Source organism: Macrosteles quadrilineatus, unplaced genomic scaffold (assembly GCF_028750875.1).
Source record: "Macrosteles quadrilineatus isolate MER2022 unplaced genomic scaffold, UCM_ALF_1.0 Scaffold_1__1_contigs__length_201487025, whole genome shotgun sequence".
Classification (NCBI taxonomy): domain Eukaryota; kingdom Metazoa; phylum Arthropoda; class Insecta; order Hemiptera; family Cicadellidae; genus Macrosteles; species Macrosteles quadrilineatus.
In genome coordinates, this window is record NW_026542594.1 from 136,302,888 (window position 1) to 136,329,312 (window position 26,425).

A 26,425-nucleotide genomic window follows, 5' to 3' on the forward strand; every position below is an offset into this window, starting at 1 on the left:
GAGTTGTTGAGTTGTTTAAATGATGTTCGCCTTATTGAATTTAGAATACAAACATCATATTTATGAATCAAGTTTTCATCATTTACGTTTGTTTGGTTTTATGGTTTAAAAATATATTTTTAATATTTTACTTCACTGCATTAAATTGCTCAATTGTTCCATGATTATCTCTCCAAAATAAGAATTAAAAAAGTATATTACGATGTTATTTATATTGACATTGACTTAAAATCTTATTCATAACCCACTTAGCATTATTTACAGTCACTATTTCATTAGTATGAATCTCTAACATTTCTCTGTTCTACAACACCTAGTAACAAAGCTTAGAGTTTGGAGTGTGTATTACCTCTAACTACTTTAGACTTCAATTATAACTTGACCTGAGCAAACCGCCCGCCTACCGGAGATAGAGTTGCCATATCTATAGTCAATTGTGTGGTTGAACGCACATTCATTAGGCGAAGGCTTCACTTATTAGTTGACGTTTTAAGGTTGGATTGTATAAAGAACTATGTGTATTAGTCTGCATGTTTGTATGCCCTCCAAGGACAAGGATACAAAAAGCATACTAACTAGATATAGATATTTTTGACAGTTATGTTGTATATTTACAACACAATCCAGAGAAATGATGCCAGTTGGCGGTGAGGAGCCCTGTTGCGGTGTACTGTGAACTTTATATTATACTGTATAGTCTAATAAAATAAAAAGTCTAAATGTACCTCATATCTTCCACATTTATAAATTTGCATAAATTATAAAGATTTTTTCTGATCAATCACTTGAATGTTAGTGCAATTCAGTGATGTTCCATGTAATAGGAGTCTCAAAGTTTGTGTCTTGTTTTGCTTTTGATAATAATTACGATAGTTGTTGACGTTGTTGGCGATACCAGTGTCAAGTTTGCGAGGCTTCTAAAGTAAGTTACATGGAACATAAATTGAAGACTAAGACCACGAGCTTTTATTCTCTATAATGTTTCTTTGATTTAACAATGATGATTTGTGTTAAAGGATAAATCTAAAAATATTTTGTACCCCGTTACAGAAAACAGTAATTGTTTTTTAGTTTGATTTCCTACGCTTCTCGCTTGGTCATGGAGGCCCGTGGAAAAATCTGCAGCTTGAGGAAGAACCATTGCCAATATGTCTAGTCGTCTTGCTGGATCTACATGGATAGCCACAACTCAAATAAGTTTTGTGATTTTATATTCTACTGTATTGCTTTGTACCCAGTTTACTCTTCTGCTGAATGTAAATAAAGCTCCGTTCAGGGCCATAACAGTTTTTTGCCGGAACTTCGCTTTCATGACTGGAGATATATTGCAGGATATAAATATAATTAATTTTGTACCTTACTGTTCAACCTGAAGCCAGATCTGAAGAAACACTAATAATAGGTACCCATTTCAATATAATACACAGGGCGTTTATAAAATAATAATCAGGTTTTAAAACATTTTATTGACGTTAATGTTAAACAAATACGGATATAAAATATATCACCCGAAAGGAAAACTCTAAAATTTTTCATAGATACCCCTACAAGTTATCAACGCGCCGTCCATTAGCTGTGGAGCAAGTTTCCAATCTATGCTGTAAATTGTCTAATACACCGGCTAGCATCGCAAGGTTGATTGATTCTACGGCATTGCGAATTCGTCCACGGAGCTCTTGAAGTATGTTTAAGGCATTAGCGGTATATAAACTTTGTCTTTTACATAGCCCCATGGAAAAAAATCACAAACCGAAAGATCAGCGGATCTATTTGAGAATGGTAAAGTCATTATCGTTACATTTGCCGATCCACCTCAGTTGTTAAGAGAACTCTTGCGCTACCTCTGCTTTTTACGTTTTAATACACTTCCAGAGTTCTTAAACTGGCGATACCACCTTAAAATGCTTTGGTGTGTAGGAGGAGTCCATCTAAAATGCCCTCCAAACTCACACTGGATCGTTATTAAAGATGAACTTGAGTCATAATGAAAAACACAAAATGTTTTCTCTTGAATTGTAATAATTTTGAAAATGATGCAAACACGTCCAAGAAAAAACCAAGACTGATTATTGAACAACTGATTATAAAACTTGGTAACATTCTTTTTAAGCACATGGCCTAAGAGGTAACCACAGATGTGTTCAAGTAATAATATATTACGTTACTAGTCCTGAAAATAAGTGTTTACCGGACGAGTGTGGTCGTTCCCGTGCGAGACGAAGTCGAGTAAAACTCCGGTAAAACTCCGGTGTCTGGTAAAACTCATCACAGTACAGTAGTACGCAATGAAATCCCATTTGGTTAAGCTGGTGGCAAACAGATGTTTTCTGGACTAAATCCTTGCGTGGGAAGTTCGTCAAAATAGTGTAGTGTGGTGTAAAAATCTTACCTTTATGATTAAACCAAACCTACATACTGTATATTGAATGACCTTTTTAAACTCTTTAATTGAGGTGATCATATAATGGCGTTTTATTTTGAAAATTTAGCTGTTATGGATATGTTTAATTTATAAGTTTATTCAGAGGTTTTAGCACCACTACAAACTATACAGCAACGGTATTAGGTTGTTTATTAACATTAGTAATAAGTAATATAAACTGTAAAAATGGTTGGGGAATGAAATCAATGAGAAAAGAACACATTGGAAACGTTTGTTTTGTGATATTTTAAAACAATATTCCCACGCTAGACTACATATTTAAGGATTAGAAGGCAACAATTAACTACAATTATAATTAACAATGCAATAATGAGTCGTAATCGATATCAGCAGTTTTTTTATTTTACAAGCTATGTATCCTTTGCCTGGCCAATTAATCTACAACAAGTTTTACGTAGTCGAAAATAAGTTCTTTTAATTGAATTGGTGACCCATACAACCAATGGCACCTAAGGGACCTGCAGTTTATACGGGAATCATAACCACATTTTTGCCTTTTAATTTATGAATTGGTCTAAAGTTTTATAGGACAAATGTCTTAAGGAAGATGCATACGTGGCTCAGTAATAAGTTATTACTGTATGTTGATCCATTACTTTTCAATCGACTCGATTTGTAGTTTCTAATGAAATGTGACATCCAACTTGTAACTACAAGTATTATGTTAGTATTTCAAAACCGTAAACAGTATTTAGAAGAAACTAACTGTGTTGTTTAGTTTATTGAACACGTGCCTTATTTCATAAATCATATAAAGAACACAGGTAAGCAAGAAAAATCCAACAAAATGTTATGACAAATTTACTTTTATTAAAGTTTTTGTATATAAACACATTTAACATAACGTTTGAGACCAGAACTTTTATAAAAATAACACAGGATATAAATATGCCTACATTTTTTTAATAAACATTAAGGTACATAGAATCAACTCCAACATTCTATTTTAAAACAGCAATTAAATTTTATAACCTCTATTCATACTCTATCATACTCTAAACTGGCCAAAGAAGCACTTCAAATGGCCTCACTAAAATACAATTTGTAACAAAGACATTCAAGCGAACAATTAACAACTTGAAAAGTGCACAAACCAGCTCTGTAGAAACAACACGTTAGAATGCAATAACATCATGACTAGAGGGAGTGCGACAGAGGGGTAGTCATTGGCTAGGTTAATCAACTGCAGCTTTATATTTTAAAATGTTAATACCATAATAAACATTTCTATGCAGTTTGTGTTTTTATTTATTAGTAATTGTATCATATAATTGTTTATTCATGTTTGTAAAATGTCTGGAGATCTATAAAAAATGTAGTTCAATACAAGAAAATATACATGGCAGTTTCATTTTAATATTGTCATTGATTGGTGGAATGCTAGTTATTCTGTCTAATGAATAAAAAATATGTATTTAATGCAGTTTAATTATTATTTGAGCACTTTAATCCAAACAAAAATATTAAGCAAGATCGTTTTTCCCTTTTGCTTTTTTTTATAATTTAAATGTAGAAAATAATTAATAGCGTATGAATTAATAATAAACAGCTATTGTGTTACATTCTTGCTAATGTTTTGTAGAATAATGCCTACTTAGAGATATGTATAAGTCACATATGACTTGTGAAAATCAGTTAAAATGCGGTAACAGTGTCTTTTTACGTCAAATTAATTTTTAAAGTATACATTATGTATCACAACGAAATTCTTATTGATTTTTAAAAATGTATTAATTATGCTTCGTGTTAATATTAGTAGTTTAAATGCATATATATCTGGTATTGATATTTATTTGTGCACGTTTTTGTACTCATTACATGAAAATCTTAGTATCAGTGACCACATCTCGGTGTAACGAACGAATGGGCTAGATTCCCCCATTGCAATTGGTAAGTATAAAGTGTTTATGTTTTATGCTGTACTTTACGTTTGTGTTTTACTTTTAGTCTAAATGGAAGGTGTTTCTACAACTCCTGACTCAAGGGATTTTCCTCAATAATTGCTTACCGTAGTAATTGAATTAATCTGTTAATGTCGTTAGATTTATTCCTAATCACCCTATGTCATTTTACCAGCTTGGTGTCCTTGCTTAGATATTGAGATTCTAGACTTAGCGTTTTACTATGAGCTAACACAGCCTAAGTTCAAAACAAACCACTGTGACAACATTGCCGAATTGTGGACCGCGGTGTCAAGAAATGTTTATAGAATCATAATTTAATGAAGTTGTCTTACTTATAATTCATTATTGAATACGACTGGTCTATAAGAATAACCTGAATTCCACGTACATAATTATTCTTATGTGATAATTACTTCATTTCAAGGACGTATTTTAGAGCTAAATAGATTTCCAGGATATTTTAAAACTTATTAAAATGTACAATGACAAGGTTTCATTATGTTTGGAATATCAATAATAGTCGATAAAACGGGTACGAGAAAGATAGTGAGAAGAATGGTGTACAGGCAATACAAAATGTAAGCATAGCAAAACAACCGACGAGCATACCTTTGCTATCAAACAATGGAATTCCAGATACAGTGTAACAATAACAACTACTATGTACAGCACTATGTAATATTCTAAGGTAAACAATGATACAAAAGTAACCAACACTGAGGTGAGGAGGAAAGGACTATAAGCCTCAGCTTTGAGATGAGAGTCGACCCTAGGATATGTGAGGTTAAGAAAAAAGTACAAAATTGTCTTTACATAGATCCAAATTTGATCGTGGATGTTTTAGAACCCTTTACGCTTTTGATGACTCAGAGTGCAAACTAGTGGTGTAGCCACACACTCCACCCGAGAACTACTATAATAGTGAAACTCGCGATGTGAACAAAGTATAAAAATACAAAACCCTCTTATAACGAATAACATTATTTATATATTTTAAATCATCGATGTGTAATATAATCTATAAATATTAATTAGAAAAATAAAAGAGCCACACATTTAACTCTTACGAAAGATTTACTTGAAATATATAGGTATATATTATTTTTAATTACAAAACATAACACAAGTCTATACAACTATTATTAACCATAGCTATTCAAAGTCATATCACCACTCATATATACAGTAATAATTAGCAGAGCTTAAAAATAATTATGTATTTCCAGATTTTTTAAAAATTTATACATAATATACAAGGTAAAAAATATTAATACACATTTACTCAAAAAACATTTTTCGATATAAAAAAAATGGGAAACAAATAATATTTGTTTTTTCTTCACTTATGTTGTAACAGTTGTGCGATTTACGATTATATATTTATTTTCACTATCACCTACAATACAGTTATATTCATACTCGCGACTGAACTAATACGAACATAGCTTTCAAAATCAGTCACATCCAATGGTTATTTACATATTTCACCAGTTAAAACCTCAAGGGAATTTTAATACATCTTAGTACAGTAAACTGGACCTACGACGAATCAAAATATTGTTCGGTGCTTCTAAATAACATGGTGAATGTATAGCAAACAATCATAATCTGCGATGGAAAGCTTGAAAACGTAAGAACATATTATTTACAGTGTAACCTAGTTTCCAGGAACTTATTATAATTAACTTACCTTTTGTATTTTTTAGTTGCCTAATTATTCTTGATGTTGTTGTTCAGTAGTTAAATTAACAATAGTGTTTCATAAACATTGAACATTTAGTTGAAATATTGTAGATTCTCTAAAGATTCCTCAATTAGGCGAAATGCGCACCAGTAACTACTGAACAACAACATCAAGAACGATAGGGCAACTACTAAATATAAAAGGTAACTTACTTAACTATGAAAAAATATGAAAGATACAACAACAAAAGTATTGTTAAATATGCAATTAGAAATTAAAGCTTGTTAATTTTAAAAAGCTGGATTTTTGTATAATAGGAAATTAGCTTTTTGGAAATAGTAACGTTGGTTTTGTTTAAATTATTTTTATAAGAAATAAGAGCTGTGATTGATTAATATTATGGTCACCACAGTGTCAGACTATTGTTTTGTAGAGAACACTAAAACCTGCTCAGTTTGATAGATGTCTGCCAAGCATATAAAATATACTATTTTGAAATTCATCGTAGGACTGTTCTTACGATACAATTACATAGTCACACGATTAAAATGATATTTGAAAGTTAAAAATAAACTTATTAATTGTTATTAAATTATTTTCTTTGTTATATTTTTTGTAAGTAAAATAAATACTTTCAACATCAACATTACATTGTATAAAACGAATCGTAGACAAAACTATTCCTTTAAAGAGGTAAAGCGGCGAAATTTTCCTCTTAGTTTTTGATTTTTTAAGATCCTAAGAATACGAAGATTACAAGAAGGACCACCAAGGTAAAGGACTTCTATTTTACCCCCTTCTTCTAGTGACGATATCAATGACTTGAGAGCTTCATTCCCGACATCCTTCGAACTCAACTCCAGCATGGTTCCCGGGAACCGTTCCCGGATACATTTTCCGAAGCCCGCTGCCTGCCCAGGTGTCAGGGTGACCCCTACAATACTCATCCACGTCAGCAGACTGAGACTCGACACCACCGTCTGGAGGAACAAGTGTTCTAAAGAGGTTCTATGCACATTGTCCGTCACCACCAGACCGTTAGTCTTTATGTAGCTCAGAGAACAAGTTTTCAAATACCTTCCAATCGTCTTCAAAGTTTTTTCACATTCCTCCAAGGATACTCGCCAATAGCTCATTTTGAGACTCTGTAGAGTCCTGAAGTGCATGGATAAGGTCTGAAAGAAGGTTATTAACGTCTTGTCGTCAATGATGAGTGGATTGCTGTTGGAGTGACCGACCGAGTGCTTCTCCATAGACAAGTCTAGATCGCTGAGGTGAGTGAATCCTCTGAGGAACGGTAGCAGGTGAGGACCCCTGAGAGCCACTCGGTCGTTGACCGTCACTTGGAACCCTCCGAGTCGCAGGAACACGATGCTGGGAGAGACAAAGTGCGGCAGACAAGTAAGAAGTTCTGCCACAGCGTCGTCTTGGCGACCCAGGCGTGAGAGGCGGCCATCGTGTACTGCCATGTGGAGGCGACAGTTGGCCAGAACCAGGTCACGGATGGAGGTGGCCTGCAGGAAGGCGAGAAAAACTGGCAGTGAACCTTCTTCCTACAAGAAAAAAAGACTTATGTTAAAAGCATAACGGATTATGCTTAACATAAAATGTAGAATATGATTAGCTGGTAGAATATATTATATGATCTCATTAAATAAAGGTTAAAACTTACACTCTTCAAAAAACTATATATTTAAAACGTAAGGTAAATAATCTTAATGTTGCATGGGAGATACTCCCTGTATTGTTTTGGTCCCACCATACATTTTACAATAAGTATATTTAATGCTAGACCCAGTGCAACGAACCTCTATCCTGAACGTCCAGCCTTCAAGACTGAGCAGCCTGAGACTATTGTTCTTGATCAGTGACTGACATACCAGCTGGGTAGGGCCGTCCTCTAGCACCAGTCTCTGGGAGCCGAGGTCTAGCAGCTGCAGAGACTTGTTGTCACCCAGACCTAGTAGCACCGGCAATACCTAGACACATCATTCACTACAGTAGTACCATTGACTGTATATACGTGCTACTGTAATATTACAGATATGTGCAATATATATATAGTACCACGAGTATATGTATTTGCTATATCGGTTAGATTCAGCGTGTGATGCTGTTGGCTAATGTTTTGACTGATTTTATTTGCTGGGATACAGTTTCATCATGACTGTTTATAATGGGTCATTTTACACTTTAAAAAGACTCCAAGCAGAGCTTTTGACTCATGATAATAAAAAAATATGCTTTCTCCATTACTTCTGATTCAACCAAATTGATATAATTGATAGTAGTTCGCATTTACATAAGCAAATTCATCGGTAAGAAAGTTTTACCTTAAAAAAGCAAATTAAGGATAACCAGGGGTAAGGATAACAGTGACCACTATTTTTGTAAAAATATACAAAATCGTAATACATTGAAGCAAATAGTATTTTATTGATATTGTAAAACCACCCGGTCTAACGTGAGACAGCACATTATTATTTACCTCGCCCAGTCTTGTGCCACCCTCCAGCTTGAGGGCATCCAGGCAAGTACACCGTCTGACAGTCTCCCCCAGGCAAAGCGCGTCCTCAGCACCTAGCAGACACTTGCTCACGTTGAGGCTCTTGAGCTTACACCCGGAGCTGCGGATGGCCTCGAATACATCGTGGAACCCCGAATTGGCGTGGGCAGCTGGGTCACACGTCGGCAACGGATGAAACAATCTTTGGAACAGAATTGAATCGGAGTTTCTCTTGTGGTCGGTCGTGCCGTAGCCATCTAGCATGATCTGGTGCAGAGGCTGACGAGGCAGAGTGGCCGGTCGGCTCAGGCTGTTGTAGGCTCCCATGATACCTCTGGGTAGTGACGAGAAATAGTAGTTTGAGCTGCCCGAGGTCTTGGGGGACAAGGATGCCTTTGTAGCCTGTAAAGTGCTCATAGTGCTTCCGACGCCTCCACTGCTACCACTTCCTGAACCTGAACAAAAGCGATGATAGTTCATGATCGGTGATAAAATCGTGAGGATCGATAATAAAATGTAATTGTCGGATGATTGGTCTAATTAGGATAGACATAGAATCGACATAAACAACCAATTATTGTTAAGCGTAAATGATTGAAAATTGTAATTTCTCTATTTGAGGATAATATGAATGTTTGATCAACCATCTTTACCAATATTTAATATTTCACATTATAATTTCCCTTATCATTAATATAACTCACAACGTCTTATCAGTTTTAAACACCACGTGTATAATTGTTGACTGAGAATGCACGTCCCTTTATGTGAGGCAATAGAAAAAAACATAAAAGAGCAAAATAATAATAAAAGCCCGGTTACCGGTGGAGGAAGGGGGATCGTCTCTACGCATGCCCCAGCTGCCGGTAAGGTTTAGGGCCACCAGAGGCCTCGCTTTGACCAGGTTGGCGATGGCCTTGAGGCCGTCTCTGCCACAGCCGAGGTGAGGGAGATGCAGCACGGTGACTTGAGGAGCGTCCTCTAGTGCGCCACACAGCTGAGCTACCTGCGAGGTCCCCAGGTTGAGATCCAGAACCAGCTTACTGAGCGATGCGGAGGCTGCGTGCTGGACAGACTCGGCCAGAGCATCCACAAGCGGCTGGAACCTACACGAGGCGAGGGATGAATAAACAATGTATATTGGAACAACGTATATAATCGAAATTATATCGGCTGAAACATATGAGAATGGAAGTAGTTTCCGGCGGTGTGGTTTGAGGGTAGCGGCTATTTGTCAACCAGTGAAAAACAAATAACTGTTTGCTAATTATTTTTGTATTTTTAAAGTAATATATACAATGTTACGGTGCTTGATCAATAAAAAACCCGACTCATTAAAACAAATAATGAGTTCACCCCAAGTTATTTTCAGCAAACGTTTTAGGTAATAAAGAAGAGGTATCTTATCATTCACGTGTAGTCTAAACAGCAAGTTGATTCTTAGATATTAGACAGGCGATCCAGACCAGCTTGGGGCTTCGAGACTAATTAACGATTATTATGAAATACGTGCCACGTGGGTCCAATTGCACCGGCCCCCGGGGATAGGTGTAGGTAGGGTGTGTGGAGCGACATGCCGAGCCGATGGGGCTGGTGGCGCTGGTGCCCAGGGTTGTGCACTAGTAGTAATCTGACGAACTAAATCGACAATGTACATCATATATCTCATAGATGGCGTTACTGTTGCCTTCTGCTGATGCTCTGGCTCTCTAAAGACTTCTGCATATACACAAAATAGATGTAATCACTTTATGTAACCGATTTACATCCGATTAAAAATATAACTTGAAATTGATGGCAAATAAATAAAATATATTGGTAATTTATAAAAACAACATTTTTTTTTTGTTATTTAACCTAAAAAATAACTTCTATAATATTTTTTCAACTCCAAACTCTAACAATTAGTCAAATGATACTTGTTAATTTCTTTTGCTACTGAAGAAATAGCAATGTAAATACAAAACGTGTAAAATGAAAACATAATATGTTTTTTTATCAGTCTTTTTTTGAAGATAAAACAAAAATATAAACAAATAAAACATTTAGGTAAAAAGACAAAAAAATTTTTATTTGTTTTGAATCAAGTCACCGCCTAGTCCACTCAGTGACAACTATAAACTCACCGATACACTAAGTACACAAACCTACACCGTGGGTGACTAGAACTGAGTGAATGCCACTTGGTGTGGTGGGTGATAGTGCTGGGGGGGGGGGGGGGTGATGTGTAAAGCACAGAGATGGGGCGGGAACGACGTTCGGCAGGACATGACGCTACTGCCAACAACAAGATGTTAATTACCCTCCAAAATAAAAAAATGACCTGACTACCGATCGGATCGGCAATATTTATTATAGAAAATGTTTTTTAACTGTTCAGTGCCGACCTGATTAGTCAAAATTTTTGTCGGGATGCACATCTTTACCTTTTGTATGGACACTTAATAACTATGGTTAACAAGCATAAAAAATCATTTAGGAAAAAAACAACTACAATCTTGTTTGGCACTGCGGAAATCAAACAAAAAACTGGCATGGCACTTAACGTGCTAAATGATCACTAATTAAATTGGTTGTTTCGTTTAGCTTACTTTTTACTCAACTATAAATTTGGTTTTACAGCTGTGTAGGGGGCTCCTGTTACTAATATTAAAACGCTTGAATGTAATAGAATATAAAGAGGGATTTAAATTACTGTAACTTAAAACTTGGGAATATCTAATACGGTACAGAGAATCTCTCATAATATAATACAGTTGCTACGTAATAGGAAGTCCCAGAATATAAATGTTTTCTTAAAGTACCCTTTCATACTTGCACACACAACCTTTAATTTTGAAGATACTTTCATGATTATTGCACATTAAAACCACCGGTACTGCAATCCGCAATCAACTAAGTACAATAAAACCAAATTGGATTAACGAAGGTCGTTTAAGGACGCGGCTGAACGTTGTCGGAGTTATGAAGTGCGCAACTTTGATTTCCCTCGAGTTTATCAATGAAGTTATAGACTGTTGAAGACGAGCCCTGAAGTGTTTTTAACCTCCTCTCCGGAAAATTAAAACTCCCTAACAGCATTAAGGTATTGTATTGTGTTCCGCTCAGTTTTTGTGGAACTAAGAAAAGTGTGAAATATATAGGCCTACGTATATAGGTATATACATATACAGGGTGTTTAATAACCCTGGATTATCAGTCAAAAACTACTAGAGGCTGAAGATGAGTTTTGATGTAAACTTGAAATATACCTCGACATTTTTTAGTAAATTGTGATTAATTTATTTTAGTGATGAGTAACCGACAACCTAAGAATAACATTAAGGCTTGTGCCTTATATAAATATACTAACACAAAATAAGTTAATTAAAAGAAGATATTATAACATTGAAACACTTTTGTATTAAGAAAGAACTACAATAATATCAAATATAAAGTTTACAAACAGTCAGCTGATCATATGATAATTTTAACATTCAAAGTATTATATAAATATACTAACACAAAATAAGTTAATTAAAAGAAGATATTATAACATTGAAACACTTTTGTATTAAGAAAGAACTACAATAATATCAAATATAAAGTTTACAAACAGTCAGCTGATAATATGATAATTTTAACATTCAAAGTATAGTTGAGACAGTAATTAGCAGATTCAAATTAATGGCAAAGCCATGTAGCCACATACTCCCCTCCCAGTGTCAACGAAGAACGTAACGATGCGGAGGATGAACACTACGACCTGATCTTGTAAAAATCAGTGTTTTTTTAAGGTCAACATCTTCATTTCTGTCTTTGGTCTTGTCTACTTGAGTTTCTCTAGATTGCATGTCATTTTTTCTTACATTAATGGTCGTATCCCTCATAGAATCTTGAAGGAGGAATGCCGGTTTGAGTCGGTCAATAGAAATCGACGTAGGTCCTCGTGGAGTAAGAATAGTAAACCACTTGTCAGATCGCGAAACCACTTGGTAAGGGCCATCATAGACAGCTTGCAACGGTCTTCGGGATGAATCATGACGAACAAAAACATGGTTGGATGTTCTTAATTCTGGATGAACAAAGACCTTCTTAGAAGAATGATATTTGGCTTCTATTGGTTTGAGATCATTCATTTTTCTTTTCAAATTGTACACTAAATCAGGAACATTTGTTGATGTATCTTCTGTGGTTTGAAAAAGATCGCATGGCAGTCTGATGGACTGACTTAGTGTCATTTCTGCAGCAGTAACATTGTGTTCTGGAATAATATAAGATCTTAGTCCCAGTAGAACCATTGGTAACGTCTGTGTCGAGTTAGATGCGAGTTGAGCTGTTAATGCAGATTTCAGATGTCGGTGCCATCTCTCGATCTTTCCATTAGCTTCAGGGTGATACGCTGTAGTTTTAATGTGATGGATACCGAGATGTTTTGTTAATTCCTTAAATAAATTGCAGTCGAATTGTCTTCCTCTATCTGTAGTAATGTTTTGAGGAACTCCAAATCTAGCAATCCAGGTAGAAAGAAGTGCTTCTGCAACTGTTCCAGCAGTAATATCCTTGATAGGCGTTGCCTCGACCCATCGTGTAAAGCGGTCTATGATAGTTAGCAAGTACGTAAATCCTTGAGAAGGCGGCAAGGGTCCAACTATGTCCACATTTATGTGAGAAAAACGTCCATTAATGTTGTTGTAAGCTCCAATCTCAGAAGTAGTATGTTTCCAAACCTTTGATTTCTGGCAAGCTACACATGCTTTGGCCCAAAGTCTGACATCTTTATTCATGGAAGGCCAAACAAAACGTTGTTTAATAAGGTCCAGAGATCCTTTGATTCCAGGATGTGCCAGGTTGTGAAGGGAGTCAAATAACTGCTTTCTGAACTGCTGAGGAATAAATGGTCGTAGCCTTCCAGTACTTGTGTCACAACACAGCTCTGAGCCATTAGGAAGTAAAATATTTTTGAATATCAAAGAAGTTGTGTTTGAGTACTTCAGGTTTTTAAGCTCAGCATCTTGAGATTGAGTTTCAGAAATTTGTTCAAATGATGTAGATGAAGGTAGGTCAATAGCACTTATTCTTGACATGAAATCAGCAGGAATGTTTTGTTTTCCTGGAAGATACCTTATGTCGGTAGTGAACTGTCCAATGAAGTCTAGATGACGCAATTGCCTTGGACTAGATGTATCAGAGGGTTTATTGAAGGCAAAAGATAGAGGTTTGTGATCTGTATATATAACAAAACTTCGCCCTTCAAGGAGATAACGGAAGTGCTTCACAGATAGGTATGCAGCCAGGAGTTCCCTGTCATAGATACTGTATTTTTTTTTAGTTGTTGTAAGGGATTTAGAGAAAAACCCAAGAGGTTCAAAGTTTCCATTACAAATCTGGTGGAGAGACGAACCTATAGCGAAGTTTGATGCATCGACCATGAGAGCTAAAGGAGCATCAGGAGATGGGTGTGCTAGAAGTGTGGCATTGACTAGCTGGCCCTTTGCATCCTCAAAAGCTTTCTTAGATTCTGAAGTCCAAATTATTTTTCGTTTATCAGATTTATGTGTACCCTTACACAAATCAAATAGTTGTTGCTGAATAGAAGCTGCGTTAGGAAGTGAACATCTGTAAAAGTTTATAAGTCCAAGGAATCTACGAAGCTCAAGAATGGTTTCAGGAAGTTTGCAACTAACAATAGCTTCAACTTTATCAGGAAGAGGAGAAATTCCTTGTTTCGAAACTGTGTAACCAAGAAAAGATATCTCAGTCACGCCAAATACGCTCTTTGACGTATTAATATTAATGTGATGCTTATTAAGTCTATCAAAAACAGTTTGCAAGTGATTAATATGTTCATCTTCTGAGGAGGATGCTACTAGAATATCATCTAAGTAACAAAAGGTAAACTCTAGATCATGTAAAAGAGAATTAATATATCTCTGGAAAGTTTGTGCAGCATTCCTTAATCCAAATGGCATTTTTAGAAATTCAAATAATCCAAAAGGCGTTATGACAGCAGTTTTTGGAATGTCATCAGGAGCTACTGGAATGTGATGAAAAGCCCGAACAAGATCAATTTTGGAAAATATAGTTTTTCCATTTAACTGGCTGTTAAAATCATGCAAATAAGGTATAGGATATCTATCAGGAACTGTTTTTGCATTTAGGGCACGGTAATCCCCGCAAGGTCTCCATGTACCATCAGTTTTAGGAACTAAATGAAGTGGACTGGACCAACAGCTTTTTGAAGGTCTGCAAATGCCTAACTCAACCATCTTGTGAAACTCATTTTTAGCTACCGCAAGTTTTTCTGGAGATAAACATCTAGCTCTAAAGTTCACAGGCTGACCTGTTGTCTGAATTGAGTGAAAAACTGTGTACTGTGAAACTTGAAAATTGGGATTTTCTTTCAGTAAATTAGGATATTGGTTGATAAGTTTTGAGTATTTACCTTTTGGGTCAAGAACCAATACAGATTGTTGATTTGAAAGTTTTTGAATTCCAATAACAGATAATTGAGTCCTGTTATCGATTAGTCTTTTATTTTTGATATCAACAAGTAAACCAAAATGAGATAAAAAGTCTGCGCCAATTATGGGTTGGGTTACGTCTGCAACTATGAAAGACCAGACAAACTTTCTTTTCAAGCCTAGATCAAGTTTTATGTCTTGTTTACCGTACGTTTTGATAACAGAACCATTGGCAGCATATAATTGTCTATTACTTACAGCACATTTGTCTTTGTTTGTGAGAGGCAAAACAGATATGTCTGCTCCAGAATCCACGAGAAACTTACGACCACAGTGTAAGTTAGTTACAAATAAGCGGCGAGATTGAAAGCCCCTGTCATCCTGAGCCGCATTTAGTGACGGGGCAGGAAGTTTTCCTGTTGTGCATTCTTTTTTGGTGTGAACAAACAAGGTTGAACACATTTTTTAGCATTTTCACCAAATTTGTTATAATACCAGCAAATTTCACCTTGATCATTTCTCTCTTTAGGATAGTAATTGTTCTTATGTTTGACTGGGAAGTTGCGTTTACTTAACTTAAGAAGTCCATCAATAGACTGAGTTAGTTCGCTGACTTGTTTTTCTAAGTTGGCAATCCGATCACTAGATTGTGCAACATCTCCTTGAGCACAAACGTAGTTGTCGACAGCTGATAGTTCAGCTATTTGGTCACCTAATTTAGCTAAGTCATCAAGAGAATTGGTTTGAGAAGCAGCTAGAGCAGTACGAATGTGACTAGGTAGACGTTGTAGAAAAATAACTTTCAAAAAATTGTCAGTTACCTGTGTGCCTGCTAAGGTTCTCATTTCACGAAGAAGAGTTGTCGGCTTCTTATCTCCGAGAAAAACTTCTGTTGTCAGTTGTTTTAGTTTGGCATTTTCTGAAATTTCGTATTCTGAGCAGAGCCTTTCTTTTAAGTCAGAGTAGGGAGTTTGAGACAAAGGTTTGGTAATAAAATCTGAAAGGTGGCTTGCAACTTCATTGTCCAGTGAGCTCATTACATAATTGTATTTAGTTCTTTCCTTTGAAATTCCATGAAGAGAAAACTGACATTCAATTTGATGAAACCAAAGTGAAACATTTTTTGTCCAAAATGGTGGAATTTTCACTTGAATTGGCGAGATTTGTAAAGCCTCTGGTGTACTAGGAGTTGGAGTAGATTCTTGATTATTCATTATGGTCTAATTTAATTAATGACAATAAAATGTACAGTAAGGGGTCACCAAATAAGGCTTGTGCCTTATATAAATATACTAACACAAAATAAGTTAATTAAAAGAAGATATTATAACATTGAAACACTTTTGTATTAAGAAAGAACTACAATAATATCAAATATAAAGTTTACAAACAGTCAGCTGATCATATGATAATTTTAACATTCAAAGTATAGTTGAGACAGTAATTAGCAGATTCAAATTAATGGCAAAGCCATGTAGCCACAACATTAATAATGCCATCACGAAGGAAAAAACATACCGGAATGAATTATCAGTCAAACTAAATTACAGTATAATGGGGATTTATTTATGTATACATATTTGAGGTTCCCAGCTCAAATATTAACAAGATAAAAGATAAATTAAGGTTCAAATAATGGTAGTTTTCATGAAAAAAATTGTATTACTGTGTAAGAATGACATTTATTATAAAAACACATTTATTATTTATTGCTAAAATAAAGGCCATTTTAAATTTCTCACACAATTTACAATAGGAATACTATATAAATTTCGGGGTTTTGAATGAGATTCTACAAAAATTTCTTCATCTTCATCATAAAGTTAAATTATTTAAGATGTAAAATATTACCAAAAAACCTGTATACAAAATACATCAACTCTGCATCGTTCTTAGAAGTAATTTACCATGCAATTCAACAGACAAAACATCGAGTTTACTGAAGTAATTCTTGATAAAGATTGAATATTTAAATATTGTATTTACTTACTTTTTCAATAATTTATTTTGTGAGAGGACGCATTTCGGACATGAAGTCATCTTAAGCCCTTCGTCACATTTAAAGTGTGATAAATTACAATATAATTTGTATGACCATTACCATTAAAAACTTGGATGATGTGTTTACAAGTGCAATTAAATGCGATCATATGTATGAATAATGTTTACATAAATATACAAGTGGACTGTCAAGTTCTATCCTATGTTTTATAGGTTTCGAATAAGGCTATCAAAGTTCATTAACAATCTTACTATTTTTCTGGCTAATTTACATATATGAATGTATATTTATCACATTACGATATAGAAAAATATCAAGAATGCATTATATATAATAAATAGACCAACTTATTTCATAACCAAAATTACAGTTTGTTAAAAAAAACACACCTTTGCAAAGGTGCTTTTGAATAATTTGTGCGCTCTATTTTAAAGATCCAATAATTTGATGTACGAGTATTTTAAACGTTTAATTACTTTAATATATTTCAAGATAACGAGATGAAATTTGGAGGATGCCAATCGTATGGAACGAGTTACCGCTTAATGGAATAGCCTTAAAACTTACAAATTGGTGACTTGTCCATCAACTTACTTGGGGAGTAAAAGTTTCTATATGAAAGTTTTTAGAAACCCTCGCTTCTCCCACATGTACATCACAGTTTGAATTATAAAGTTTAAAGATTATTATTTACTAATCTTGTATAAAACGCCCGGCGTAATAACAATTTGCCCTTTGACAAAACTTAATCCTGGTATTAAATACCTTTTGCATTGCTTTATTAATATATATGCCTAAAACATTATTTTGATGAATCAAATTCGCTTTGTTAGCCTGATGCATATCGTAAAAAAATGATCATACACCCCAGCCATCATATCTTAAGTAAGCGAATGCACAAGTCTATAAATAGCCAAAGTCCCTAATCTCCGGTTATACCCAAACACGATTTTGGAAATAAATGTCTTTGATTGGTCCATTAAGGCCAAAAGGACTGAAGAGAATTTAATTTACAAATCACCTTTTGTATACAATACCCCAGCTGGGATGAGGAAACAACATTCAACTTGAAATATTTTTAAAAATATGCATCTTCTTTAAGACATAAACCACTATAAAACCATCAATTTGTATTTAACAGCCATCAAAGTTCGATGACATTTAAAAACCATTAATTTTCATTATTTATTGGCCAAACAAATAAAGATAACAGCGTTACGTATGATTTTGACGTTGTCAAAAAGGTTTTATTTTCATAAGAATCTAGATATCAGTCATATCTCAAAACTAACTAATTGCGTAAATAATTCCATTTATATTTTTAAACTAAAAATTGTATGCATACGACTATTAATAATTTATTTTGTTCTAACTAGAGGTTTATTAGGATAATTTTGACCATAATCATAAAAGTTTTGATAAAGTAAACTAACAATTACCTTTCTTGTATTCCATCCTCGAGGCAAGTGATGACAAGCTCGAAAGTGTGAAGTCTTGGTTTGGGCAAAGTAGTTTTGACATACACTGCTAGACGTTCTACTTCAGCCGTGGTAAACTCATGTCCTAACAGTGACGAAATCCTCACTATTCTGACGCTATCATTGGCCGACAACGCCGCAAAGAAACTGTCTAGAAGCTCTTCACAGTCGGCTCCTTTATCGAATTGGAAAACCAGTTCTAGGGCTTCTAAAGAGCACGCTTCACTTTTAAGGACACTTGCCCACCCTTCTAGCTCTAATGGAGCAGTGTGGACCAGAGGGATAGGAACTTTTGGATTAGACCCTGGATTCACTCTCCCCATTCCTGTTACCCAACAGCCAGTCGAAGCTCCCAGCAACCGGCTGACTGCTGCGACGTTGGCCTCGGATGGCCCACACGCCTGAAGAAGCATGAATAGTGTCCTCGTTGGCACGTCCAATGGACTGAACTGGTTAAATACTAGATGACCTTTTCTCCCAAGCAATCCCATCAGAAATCTCAAGATTAAAAGTGTGCTAGAATCTGTTATGCCATTAGGGTTTCCTGTAAGACCAGGAAGGTCTTCGAGCTCTCTTCGTAGAATGTTTGCGTAATGCACTACTGATGATATGTAATATGCGGCAAGAAACTCTGCAAAAGATCTATGTATAGGAGTGTAGCAGTCCGATCTCTTCTTTTGAACGTGACATTTAGAAAAGTTAAGTCCTCTTATCAAAAACCCGAGTTCGGTTACTTCTAGGTTGCCTCCTCGACAATGTGATCGAATTTCTCCATCGGTATACATGAATCTATCTTCCTTGATGCAAGCTAAGGCTAGCTTTCCAAATTCTGCTAGTAACTTTTTACAGTGGCCAGGGAGATCGGTAGAGTTGCTTAATGGACACGTAAGCATATCTCCTCTTTTCACCAGACTACGACGTATAAGGCACTTGAATAAAGCCTGGTGAAGATCCAACGTGTCGGTCGGAATGTATCCACAGTCCTCTTCGTATAGTACACATAGCATCAACCAGCCCAAAGGCCATGCAGCTAACGGCCTCAAAACGGCTGGGCTAGAGCACACGGTGTCTAAAAGTCGAGTAACATGATCCTGTTTTTTACTACCCACGAAATAGGCACTAGCTAGTTTTTCTACATGTTGCCAATCTAGACCATTTAATACGATTCTCCGTTGTACGTAGTTTGATAGATCATTACTCCATCCTGCACAACACGTCACGATAACTCTACATTCTGGAAATATCTTGCCCTCCAGTAATTCGAGGGTGTCTCCAAGAACTTCTCTACCGCCGGAAACTCCATTACTTGTGGATTTGTTACCACTTTCAAATCCACCGATTCTTAAAGCTTCGTCGTAGCCATCTAGAACAAACAACAGTCTATCTTCTAACTGATTTAACGTTTTCCAAACTTGCAGAAAGCTACTACTTCCCCCAGCTGCTTTAGGTAACAACTCTTTACTAAGGTAATGTGATATCGTAGAGCCTTTGAGCTCCCGAAGTGGTACAAATAAAGCTAGTTGTATTTGAGGACCGAACCAGTCGTCTTTGGCCGCCCAACAGTGCAGCAGTTTGAGGCACAACGTTGTTTTGCCGCTGCAAGGACCACCTTCGATGACTACTCGTCTCGGAGCTTCGTGGACGACACCCTCTGATGTCTGAAACATACGCAGAGGTTTTTAAAGTCTACACAATTCACGGATATGTACTTAAGGGAATATGGCATAGCTTTGTACAGGATTAACCCAATCTTTAGCTTAGATATTATTTGATCAATGTGTTTTGGTTCCGTACGATTTCAACACAATATAGCGAGTACAATACTCGTAATTCACAATTCACACATGAACATACATGCTTGACGTTGGTGTCAGTTACGCTGTGATAATAAGATTTATAGCTGAGAAAAAAATCTATGATTACTAAAACAGAAGGATTATGTCATTGGGAGTAAAAGATTTGATAATCGATACATACATATCCATAAAAATAGGTGAATGAAGTAATGCCGGTAATCGGATTCTCACCATTACTTTTGTCATAAAAAAATTAAAGTTTCATGTTTACTAAAACATGTGTACTATGTGTGTATGTATGCTTTGTAAACGTAATTTACATAACATATATCTGTGAAAGCTTTTAACGGATAATTTACCATATGGTAAGGGTCAACCGAAAGCAGGCCGCAAGCCGTATAAAATGTAGTAGGGGAAGTAAATGGCAAGGAGCACCAAACTTACTCTGACTGCAGAGAATATCTGGTCCAGCCGTATTTGGTCCTTGGTGTCGGTGTCCCCGCGACTGGTGGTGGGCACCAACAGTAGTGAGGGCTCGAAGGTAGCAGGACAGGACGTGCCGCTGGGCAGGGGAGGGGCCCAGGGAGGGTAGTTAGCGGGGTCACGTGACGCCAGCTCTCTGTAGAAGGTCTTGAGGAAGCGGAGAAGTTTGGTGACAGGGTCCTTCTCTTTGTCCGGGCTGATGCCGCCTCCACGGCGTGCTGACGCCCTTAGTGATGAGATGTAGTAGCTGGGGGCGGCGGGGGCGGGCGCCGGGGGCGGTGATTCTGTGGGTGAGCATGGCGGTGTTACTGCCCCTCCATCCTGCAACATGACATGTAGTATAAACATGTCATATTATGCTTCAGCATTGTCAAAATAGCCATATCACCAATCTTCGAAAGTCAGGTTCCAAAACTTAAACACTTCCAAACAGGATATAAATATTAAATGCTATTTGTTCTGATTCGTAGATGATAAAGAGTTCTAAAATGAGCTAGATTTCTTTAGAATATGTTTAATTACACGTTACGCAAGAGCTTGTTTACATCACTTAGGAGAATTATGCAACTCGCTTCCGCTCGTTGCACAACATTTACCTGCGTGATGTAAAAACGCTCTTACTACACTTGTAACGTAAATAGCTATTATTAGTAAGTGATTGCATATTGTATTACTTCACGTATTTATTTAGAAAGTTTGTACACGCCATGTAAAATTTATTTCACTTAAAATTGAAGAAATGTATTTAACATTTACGACCACAGAACCAGAGTTTAATTTTATCAATATCTTTATCCCACTATACACCAATTAGTAATATTTGCAGAGGAAGGTGTTATTTTTTGGACATACAGACATCTCCATAGATTGAAACTACCTGGCGAGGCGTTCCCTATGTATATGAATCCCTGCCACGAAGGGTCTGTGACAACAGCCAGCAACTGGTAAGCACTCTGATAAGGCGGGTTCTGGATTAGCATTTATATTACTTTAAACAGTGCTCTGAGCCCGGTCTTCACCTCATAGGCAAAATACTTGTATGTGTAAGAATGTGTTCCTTTCAATTTTAGGTTGAATAATAAATAATAAGTTTATTTATTTTACATCCAGTTTCTAGATTAGTGCCAGCCTTGAGTGTGCAAGAAGCGAGTTGCTAATGACAAATTTTTTTATAATAAAACTGTCAGTTAAGGCATGCCAGATTTAATTTGTAGAATACAAACTACAAATCGTCTTTGTATAGCATGTTTCACTGACTTGGTTAATGTTTAAAATTATGTGACTTTTGGGCAATGTACCAAATGACAGACATTCATGTTTTTAACTATCAAGTATTTTAATACTGCACTGTAAACTAAAGTCGACATTATTGTTTGTGCGATGATATAGCTTCATAATCATAAACCTTTTTCGCATATGCAAGAATTGTCTATCGTTTTCTGCTTGCAAAATCCAATATCAAATAACAACTTTGTTCAAAGAGAAGAGGCGTAATAAAGCGAAATGTAATTTAATCTGTACTAACATACTTCATACTTTTTAGGAGATTGTTATGTCCATTGTTTGACGTACATGTGGTGCATGCCATAAGAGTACCAGGAATCTTTAAGTTTGTAATAGAGTATTCTTTGCTTTTTCTTAAGAGTAAGTCTTTCCTGATCAAGAAACCTCCTCACCTACGTAATTTCCCTTTTCGGCCAAAAACTCGCTCATATTATCTATTATTCTAATTCCGTAAGGAATTTATACAAAAGAACAACATCCGTCATTTTAAACTTATCTCTTAAATCTTTCAGTAATACCTGTTTGTATTAGATGTTTCAAATTACATGTTGTTCAAGTTCTAATTATTATCCAATTATAATCTAATTATATTATCTATTATAAACTACTTTTACTACTTATTGTGAGTATCCAGCTCCAGAAAGTAGGTTCCCTTATTTTAATTATAATTTGCATACATTATTAATAAAAAAAAAACTTGATTTTATATAAAATCCAAACGTAATATGAACCAATGGATGTATTTCATTAGATATGTTTTCAAGAAAACATTTGGACGAAACCATAAAGCTAACATTAACGGTGACAGAATCATTAAATTCATATTCAATACATTTAAGCGGCCAATATATGAATTGTCCATTAGCTCAAACCTGTCACACTGTGGTCGTAACATATGTTGGAATTAGGGTCAATAGGAAGCCGCAAATATCCAACCCATATACCACATATGAGCAAAATGGTGGAAGTAGAGGGTTGCCAATTATGCCTTGGATTAATATGCTTACGAAGTCCCTCCTTTACAGTTAAATAATGCACAGAACTATAAATAATCTGTATTCCAGCTTCTGTCACAGCAGCCACTAGTATTGGCTCCTGTACATCCGATACAAGTATGAGTATCATAATGGAACGACCCACACATCTGTCGCCGTGTACTCCATATAATATAATCCCTCTCTATACAGCACAGAACAATAGCGGACTATGCTTTTGAACGAAGCTTACCATTTTAGTAAACTCTGTTACCTCCCAACCGATTATTAATAAACACAATTTTGATAGGATCGTATATTAATGTTGTACTTTTCTGCAACAACCTAGTAAATTATTGATTCAATTGAAATAAAGTGAGTTAGTTTAGTGTATCTCATTAAATATAATGGAAATATCCATTAAATATATTCCTTGGTCAGGGTTTTAGTTGACCACTGTTAGGCGCACCAGAATTCCTAATTTATGCTAATTTTAGTCCATATTTTTCCATTTTGTCTTCTAATTTTACTCCGGAAACTATTGTCTGTTTTATATCACATTAATTTATTAGAACGTTTTATGCATGTTAAAATAATGTAAAATAATTAATGTATGGTAGTATTGCTTCCTTTTCAATAATAAGCTAGAATTTTTTTTATATTTTTTATAATTATTTATTGTATTGAATAAATTAACTGTATAAATTAGTTTGTTTAATGTTGAGTGCAGTGTGGTAAAATATGTCTTATTGCATGTTCAGGATTAGAAAAAGGGAAAGCATACAATGTAGGAATGTCAAATAAACACATACAGTTACCAAATACATATTATTTTTGATAGACAATTTTTAATTCTGAAAAAGATATTGATCAGTATGAAAAATCGTATGCCATGTTCATTTTATCCTAGTGTTTGGCTAAATTATTTTCCACCAATCAATTATTTTATGAGTTTTGTATTTATTATTTGTTAACATATATATATATATATATATATATATATATATATATATATATAATAATAGTATAGTTACCTATTTAGTTACCAAGACTTGATATATATCTAAACAGAATTTGTTATCTGAATCTGTATATTATAATAGGAGGTTAAAAATCCTACTAGTTTATCCGAAGTACAATATACAGATAGAGAACTCACATATCCACACTCTGGATACGGTTAGACCGCGAGGCTGCGGTGTTGATATTCTTCTCGCAATTCCGCATGAAATGAAGACATTCTCACTCCTCTCACAAAAGGGAGTTTCAACAATAACGATTCTCGCAGTTGCAGACACAACTGAGGCCCAAGTTATTGAGGCAACGGCGCGTATCAGATAACCAAAGTTTACTTCTCCACGCTCACTGTGGATTTGGTAACAAAACCAGTAAATACACAGTCACTTTACATTCAGATGAATGCTCTTACTGTTGTTCCTTTGCATTGTATTATTTTTTGGTAAGAGATAAGCGAATGATCACGATATTTAGTTACTAATATACTCTCTTTATAGTTTGATGTAACTAAATACCACACAAATTTGTTTTCCAAAATATCATTCAGCATTATCTTTTATAGTTTACTAAAAAACAATCAAATTCGATGAAATGGAAATGCGAATTATAATTCAGAGTCCTTATGAACAATAATTGTCGACTTTCAGCCAATAATACTTGAAAACGTCCGTTATACAAGAAACGTTGATTTACGCCTAAATATTAATTTTACCGTCCGTGTTTGTTATATGTTGTAAAGAGCTGATTACAATGCTTTAACTGTGTGGACACCTGAATAACTGGGTCGTTTATGTTTTAAAAATTGAATATTATTGAGCTAGTTAAATTGTACCTTTAAAATGGTGGTTTACAATCTTAACATGTACACTCATAAACTAATTGATTTGTTTAACCCCGGTGGATAACAAATTATACCAGCCGTTAGGATAAAAGAAATATGACATAATGTTTTCGTAATAATCTTTATCTTTTAGAACTCAAAATTGTCCATCGAAAAGAAAACGTAAAGAAAACGTTCTACCTTATTTTAAATGTTTGCACGATACAAAACTGTATATGTTTGACATCCCAAAATGTTATGCTTTTCCTTTTTCTAATACTGAACATAAAAGATGACAAATTCTACTAAAATACATTCAACATTATGTAAACTAATTTATACTGCATTAAAAACAAAAAATAATTACCGGTATGCTAAAAAAATAAAATCGGTAGCTATCTCTTATTGGAAAGAAAACGAGACTATACATTCTTTATTTTACATTTAACATTTATAAAACGTTCTGATAAATTAATGTAACATACAACTGAGGATAGTTTCTCACTTGCGTGTTGTTATATATTGGCACACTTTTTAAGAATTTTAATTAAAATAATTTTTATTTAACTATCGCTTGAAAAAAACAAACAAAATTTCTTGAAGAGTTAAATCGCCGATATGGTATGTTTACATAAATACAAATACCGATACAATTCAAATAATATAAAAGTTATATTGAATGAAGTGAAAAAGTTAGTTAGTATTTCACACACATAGAAATGACAATGTAAAATAAGCATAAATCATGTTTAAATCTTTATTCAACTTCATTGAGTTCGTTGATCGTTTCTGGGCATCCACAGTATGTTCAATAACTAAATGTAATTGCACCAAAGTGCTCCCAACCACTTGATGTCTGAATTGCTTCATAAACCTCATGTCTTTTACATCTAATTATTGTGGAAGAAAATGAAAATATGAGATTGATATTGACCTTTTCAAAGAAGCTACTTCGCCAAAGACGTAAAGTGATATATAAGTCTATATTAATGTATATCGTTTATAAAACAAATATCCTATCTTATTTTAGCATAGTTTCGTTTTCATTTAATTGGCCATAAAATGTAAGTAGAAGAATCTGTATTTTCTGAGTGGAAGTCCGTGCCTCAGTAAACACCATTTATATGCAAATGTTATGATGAGAAGGACCGGGTAGACGGAACGACGCTACTGGCGATATTCAGATCTTCTAATACAACCGATTGGTGATAATACTGTAGCTTCTCAGGCATCCCTTGCTGATTAATGATTAGTAATCAGGTTATAAACCATATCATCTCGGACAACCGCTATAGGTTGGACCACTGTACACAGAAATGAACAAGAATTATAAACAGAATCATGCATGTATATGGAAATCATGCTTATAAATTATTAATCCGCGAATATTTATCCAACTAAAAGAATACAGGTACAAATTGAGTCAAAGTATACAAAGTTTAATATCCACGCTAAAATATGCTAAAATAACTCAAAAGCTTGTAAACCTTCTAAAGCTTGATGGTAACAAAGTCAGCTCTACATTTCCCATACGTAAATTTTGGTAAAAAAATATAAAAATTATAATAGTTATCGAAATCCAGTCTTAGAC

At 35.0% G+C, this 26,425-nt stretch overlaps 1 protein-coding gene across 1 annotated transcript in view; it reads right to left on the minus strand.

The window, feature by feature from the left end:
• Positions 1-3,245: 3,245 nt before the first annotated feature.
• LOC128985453 (uncharacterized) overlaps positions 3,246-26,425 on the minus strand; it is a 34,956-nt gene continuing 11,776 nt past the window's right edge. The window contains exons 3-8 of the mRNA XM_054404944.1: positions 20,701-21,060; positions 18,422-20,118; positions 9,360-9,643; positions 8,520-8,992; positions 7,840-8,010; positions 3,246-7,584 (exon numbers count right to left, since the gene is read on the minus strand). Of these exons, the coding sequence (XP_054260919.1) occupies positions 6,709-7,584; positions 7,840-8,010; positions 8,520-8,992; positions 9,360-9,643; positions 18,422-20,118; positions 20,701-21,060 (3,861 nt within the window). The 3' untranslated portion in view covers positions 3,246-6,708. The remainder of the gene's footprint in view (positions 7,585-7,839; positions 8,011-8,519; positions 8,993-9,359; positions 9,644-18,421; positions 20,119-20,700; positions 21,061-26,425) is intronic.